The 6,662-nt window shown below is 33.2% G+C and overlaps 1 protein-coding gene across 4 annotated transcripts; it reads left to right on the plus strand.

The window, feature by feature from the left end:
• The first annotated feature begins 885 nt into the window (after positions 1 to 885).
• On the plus strand, positions 886 to 6,391 carry LOC100816708 (serine/threonine-protein kinase STY13). Of its 4 annotated transcripts, XM_006573334.4 has the most exons (8): positions 886 to 1,119; positions 1,217 to 1,262; positions 1,493 to 1,748; positions 2,383 to 2,515; positions 2,734 to 2,929; positions 3,809 to 3,933; positions 5,324 to 5,482; positions 5,881 to 6,391. In XM_006573334.4, the coding sequence occupies exons 3-8, from the start codon at positions 1,534 to 1,536 to the stop codon at positions 6,166 to 6,168; spliced, it is 1,116 nt and encodes a 371-aa protein (XP_006573397.1). In that variant the 5' UTR covers positions 886 to 1,119; positions 1,217 to 1,262; positions 1,493 to 1,533; the 3' UTR covers positions 6,169 to 6,391. The 4 variants fall into 4 exon arrangements, with proteins under 4 accessions (XP_006573397.1, XP_006573395.1, XP_040867207.1 ...); XM_006573332.4 differs by having other exon boundaries at positions 886 to 1,262; XM_041011273.1 differs by having other exon boundaries at positions 1,217 to 1,748.
• The last annotated feature ends 271 nt before the right edge of the window (positions 6,392 to 6,662 follow it).

The following is a 6,662-nucleotide window of genomic DNA, read 5'->3' on the forward strand; positions in this document are numbered from 1 at the left end:
TAAAAACTGACTTCTACATGATTTGTAAGATCAATATGTCGCATTTTTTATATATTCTAAACTTAAATTCAAATTTTTTTATCTTTTAAGAATCACCATTTATTTACACTTTTAAAAACAAAAATGGATATAAATATACAACATTGTGGTTCAAGTTTCCAAAAGTTTGAAATAATTTTATTTTATTTAATGCATTCAAACCCGCACGTGGCAAAATTTTGTGGATAAGAAGCTCGGAGCCGTGTAAGCCGACCTGAGCCGGCCTAACGGTGATGTCTGTCTCCACACTGACTCCACACCAACAGCGTCCAAATCGGCAACGTCACTTTCTCATGTCCACGTGTTTTTCTGTCATACGATAATGCCTCATTATTTAATTACACTTTCATTTTTCCTTTGTTTTTATTTAATTATTTATTTTTTCTTAAATTATTTTAAATGATTTAATTTGATCTTCAAATTTTTTAAAAGTTTAATTTAATCTTTAAATTTTTTAAAATTTAAACCAAATTAATTTATTTTTAAGAATTTAAAAATCAAAGCTTTTAAAAATGATCAAAATGACTTGTTTGATAATTTTTTAATTTGGTTTAAAAAATAAAATAAAGGAAAAAAACTTTTTTAAAAAACAAATGACTGAAATGAACGAAAGATAAAAAATAAAACATCATATTGAATTTTTTAAGATAAAGAATAAAAAACAAAAAAATAAGATAAAAACTTTAAATTAAATTTTTTAAATATTTAAAAATTAAATTAAATCATTTAAAATAATTCAGGAGTAACTTGATAATTAAGCTTTTTGTTTATTTTTCCAAATACATAAATGAAAAACGAACACTTGACATTTTTTGATACACTTTGAAGTTGAACCCTCTCTCGTCGGAAGAAAGAAGGAACATGTCCTCTTCGGAGAGAGAAAGTGAAAAACGAAAACGACCCCGTTTTAGATAGAGAAAGTAAACTAAAAAAAATTGCTGCTTACTTTTTTTTTCCTACTTTTTTATGCTGGTTTTGGTGACTTGGGGTGGTTTAGAAGAGTTTTAAAAACATAAACTGGGAGGCGAAATTTTGTGGGGTGTGTGTCAATTTTCTCAGGAAATTTTGTTTGCGTCTGTTGTAAGTTACTTTCTTCTTCTTTTTTTTTTTCTTTCCTCATTTTTTTTAAAAAAATTGTTTGATGGGTTTCTTTGGATGAACTTCAAACGGTGGCCAGCTTCTCAATGAAGCAAAGGTTTGAAAGAGGGGAACATGCTACATGGGTGAGCACAATATATGAAAAAGATTTGGTTTTTAATGTTTTTTGAAGGTGGGGGTGGCAGTGCATGATTGATTTTGGATGAAGGGGATTGTTAGCTGTTAGAAGAAAATTTTGGTTTTTTACTTTTTTTCCTTTTACTTTGGAGTTGTTGTTTATGTTGGAAGGAAGATTCAGGGGAGGTGGGTTTATTTTTTGTTTTAAGAGTTTTTTTTTCTTTCTAATTCTTGGTAGGTATTGAAATGAGGGACTTGGTTATAGTTTAAGGGTGCAGCATGAGTTACAGAGAAAGAAACAAAGGGAAAGGAGAAGAGAAGGAATATGAGAACAGTACTACTAGAGGATTGGATTCAAAATCAGTGAGTCACAACAATGGTTCAATAGAAGAGGAGCTGCTAACAATTGATGAGAATCTTCTGATTGACCCCAAACTGTTGTTTATTGGGTCAAAAATTGGAGAGGGGGCTCATGGGAGGGTTTATGAAGGAAGGTCAGTGAGGCAAAGCTTAGAATGTATTGTGTACCTTTAAATTTTCAATTTTTATATTTTATTTATTTATTTATTTGTCAGTTTATGTCAACAAAACATTTGCTCAGAAGAGCAGTTAAAGATGATCATTTTTCTTGCATGGAATCCGCAGCAGTAGTGGGACAATTGTGTAGGATTTTCACTATTATGTATTAACCTGTAATTCATAACTGTATAATGATATCTACTGGAATTATTGTATTCAGATGGTGAATAACAGCTGAAAAGTCAATGCTTGCTTTGGTTTAACTCATAGAGTGTTTGATCTCACATCCTAAATGTGGGTTTTCATGTCTACTGAGAAGCAAATAGTTACAGCTTCCTCATTTTGTAGCATAATTGCCGTGATTTCTAGTTTTGTAATGAGTTTCCAAACACGCGTTAAGTTCCAAACAAACATGGAGATTTTACTAAAGAACTTCTAACTCTGAACATTTTACTTTTGTTCCAATGATATCATTATTTGTGGTTACTGTTAAAAAGATTATATTGCTATTGAGTGGTCGATTCAACTGTATAATTTTGTATATACCCCTAGTGGTTTGCTGGCAGCTAGAGTCCTGGTTTATGTAGTTGTAGGTTAATAATTTTCCAGGTATAGAGATCAGATTGTTGCGATTAAAGTTCTGCATCGTGGGGGTACTTTGGAAGAAAGAGTTGCCCTTGAGAATCGTTTTGCTCGGGAAGTTAATATGATGTCTCGTGTCCACCATGAGAATCTGGTGAAGGTGAGTAGAGGCTTTGTTTGTGATATGTCTGCAATTTTCTTATTATCTATATCTGTATCTTCTTAGTATCATTTGTTTCACAAATGACATATATATGTATAGTATAGTTTGAAGTTTGAAGTATAAATGTTATGGTATTTTGGCATTTATGCTATTATAGGACTAATGAATGCCTATTATTGAAGATAAAGCTTTTATTTATTTATTTATTTTTGCAGTTTATTGGAGCTTGTAAGGATCCTCTCATGGTGATTGTTACAGAGATGTTACCCGGGTTGTCGCTGCGAAAATATCTGACCACCATACGCCCTAAACAATTGGACCCTTATGTGGCTATAAAGTTTGCCCTTGATATTGCTCGAGCCATGGATTGGTTACATGCCAACGGAATCATACACAGAGATCTGAAACCCGGTTGGTACCTTTTATGTGCATATAGTGCATTATTATCTGTAATGTTTTTTATCAGCTTAATCTTTGTTGTATATAACTGATTATCTGTAATGGCTAAATTTTATTTAATGTTTGTTGTTTTATTATGGATTGCAAGGATTTGGTTCAATTATGTTGCTCTGCTATATGTTGGTCTTTCTATTCAATACTGGAGGGCATTGTGAACTTTGTCCTGTAGTTCTTTTTTTTCCTTGTGTCTATACTCTCTGTTCATATAATGAAGCAATATTTTAAATTGTTACTCTTGGTACTTGAAAGTTAGTCATTCTTGTTATTGCAGGAACAGAAGAAAATTCCTCTTATTTAAACATCAGGATTTGCTTTAGGAAAATTCATACCTGAAAGTTGTTATCAATAGTATATATAAATCTGTCCAGCCACCAAACAAGTTCTACATGTCAACAACTACACTCTCACTTTTTACTTTTTATTTTATTGCATTTTAAAAAGCAATTCCTGTTTGCTTTTCCTGCCCGTGAATAGCTTGGGCACAGTATTCTAGTTTTTTATAGTGGTGGCAGTATGCCCTATATATTATCTGGTTGCTGCTTCTGTCCTGTAATGCTTTTTTTAAAGCCAAATTTCGTTCAAAGTTTTTAACTTTTTGTGAAACTTGTTTACTATCCTCTCTGCAAATCATGAAAAGGAAAGGAAACTTTTAACTTCATGTGAAAATACATACATTACCATGTATTTCTGGGTTGGAGCTTTTGCTCTATATGACAGTTAATCATAATAGTTTTTGACATTAATGTTTTAAGTTTGAAATATATGTCTATACTGATTGTTTCTAGTAGTCTGACTCACTTGAACAATTGTTTTCAAATTTTTACCATGTAGACAATCTGCTGCTCACAGAAAACCAGAAGTCAGTTAAACTTGCTGATTTTGGTCTGGCAAGAGAAGAATCTGTGACTGAAATGATGACTGCAGAGACTGGAACTTACCGTTGGATGGCACCTGAGGTGTGTTGTGCTGTGTGAATATGATTTTATCATTCCATTGACAATTATCCAAAAAATTTCACTGAAGGGTCAAATAAAGCTTGTATTTATTTGGTGCTTATTATCTTATCTCATCATTACTATTAGTGTAAAGTGATAATTTATTGTACTAATGTGATATCAGACAGTAAAGTTGTGCCTTGGTGACTTGTTGGTCATGGGTTCGAATCCGGAAACAGCCTCTTTGCATATGCAAGAGTAAGGCTGCGTACAACATCCCTCCCCCATACCTTCGCATAGCGAAGAGCCTCTGAGCAATGGGGTACGAAGTTTTAATGTGATATCAGACAGATTAGTGGCAGTCTTACTTTAAATCACCACTCATCAGGTTGCAGAGACCTGAACTAATATGCAGGACACTAGAAACTGGCAATGATATGCACAAGCAGTATTTCAGTTTAGATGTGTGGGGTTTTCCAGAGACATGGACTGAGCAGTTTATCAGTCTTTATTTGAAAGAGTTCATGTAGTTCCTCCTGAATTATATATAAACACTACATTGCATCGAAGTGGATGTTGACAGTAATCAGTAGAGTAATTATAGTTTTTTCATTTATTTAGTTGAGTCCATTCCACTGTTACCAACTTGTTTCTTTTAAATTTCTTTCAAGGAAAGAGCTCTTAAATCAAGTAAGTTCTTTCTCTAGCCATAAAAAATACATTTATCAAATTGGAATTAAATGTCCTGCTGTTAGTACGTACTTAGGATCCTTCAAAAGCATATATTTGTTCAATAAAATATATTTGGTAGTCTTTACTTTTGTGATTCAGTCCATTATGAGATGTATTCTGGATTCCTGTGTCATAGGCCTGTTACAAATGTCTATAGCAGAAGAGTCAAAGTTAGGCCCAACTATTGAGAGATTTGGCACAATAAAATTATTCCATTTTGTGTTACATTTTATATAGAGTTGTCAGTCGGCTAACTAACTCAACTGCTCAGTAACAAACTAAACTAACTAGAATTCAGTAGTTATTTTATCCTAACACCAACAGCAGTAGCATGTTGGTGTATGAGAGGTGGAATTCAGTTACGGAAGAGGATGAAATCCTAACAGAATCATGAAGGTGGCGCAGAGGCAGTGGATGGGAGGATGAGGGGATTTGGGAATCCAAGGGAAGTAAGGGAGAGTAACAGACCATAAGAAGATGGAGTGAGAGAAGGGAGGGGTTAAGGAAAAATTAGTAAAGGATTTGGGAGGGTGAGCTGTGCTAGTTGTGTAATGAGCTTGGCTCCCCCAGCTTCTTTTTTTTATATATAATAATATTTACATATTCCCAATTCCAACACTGACATGTAGGCAAGTTTATATTTGTAAAGATATGTTTTTGATAGCTTGTGTATTTACAGTTATACAGTACTGTGACATTGTGTCAAGGTGAGAAAAAGCATTACAACAATAAGGTTGATGTCTACAGCTTTGGAATTGTGTTGTGGGAGCTACTAACAAACCGCATGCCTTTTGAAGGAATGTCGAATTTGCAGGCTGCTTATGCTGCTGCATTTAAGGTATATAATTTGACATAACATGGTCATCATTTCAATTGACTGGTTGTCAAGTTTATGCAAATTAGAAATTCTTCCATGGATTTCTCTATTGTGATACGTGGATCACCATAATGGATTATGCCTCATTATAACTTGTGTCATTTATGCCCTGTTGTTGAAGGATTAAAGTTTTATCGTTTTTGGAACTTCTGACAAGATATTACAATGATGGAAAAAGTAGCCAAATTTTTTGGCACAAAGTCATCAAAATTTGTTATTCCATTGTCCATATTTATATAAAGAATACCCTTTTTCTGTATTTCTCTTTATTTTTTTTGTTGAATTCTGTATTTCTCTTTATAATCATATGGTATTGGATTTGTTGATAATCATAACATGGTTTACATTTGAGTTTGCAGCAAGAGAGGCCTAACCTTCCTGATGATATATCTCCTGACCTTGCCTTTATCATACAATCATGCTGGGTTGAAGATCCTAACATGAGACCAAGCTTCAGTCAGATTATCCGCTTGCTCAATGAGTTTCACTTTACACTCCAACAACCATCCCCTTCAATGCCGCTAGAACCTGAGAACGAACCTGAGGCTATAACAAGTAACGGTACCATAACTGACTTTTCTACCCGAAATAAAGTAAAGTTTTCGTTTATTCGGCACTTGTTTTCTTCCAAGAGGACCAAAAGCTAACTGTGAGAGTTGGAAATTTTTTTAAAAAATTCCTTTTGCTGTAAATAAAAGAGTTCTCATAGCAGCTTTTACAAGTAATCATTTAAGGTGTAGAATGATGTTGATAAACTTTTTGAAAGAGTAAGGAAATAGAAAGGTTTGTTTATATTATGCACTTGAGCTTGTTGTGTAAGAACAAGTTGGTTTAGATATTTGCCTCCATTCTAAGACATGTTTTTAATTACTGTGAAGCATTTCATTGTATATAGTAGTTGTATCCAAGGAGTGTTCATTAATTTGTTTGTGTTAATTGACTGAATGTCAATTTTAAAACTTATATGATTATAGTATATATGATGATGATGCACGTTGCTTCTTTGATTTGGATGTTACTGGTTTATTAAGTATACTAGAGTTTTAAGGAACATTAGTCTTTTGCAATTTTACCCATAACTAGAAAATTTTTATTTTCTGTTGATGTGGGTGGATGTTGGCTGAAGGTGAAGCTCTGAAAA

This window comes from Glycine max, chromosome 1 (assembly GCF_000004515.6).
Source record: "Glycine max cultivar Williams 82 chromosome 1, Glycine_max_v4.0, whole genome shotgun sequence".
Lineage (NCBI taxonomy): Eukaryota > Viridiplantae > Streptophyta > Magnoliopsida > Fabales > Fabaceae > Glycine > Glycine max.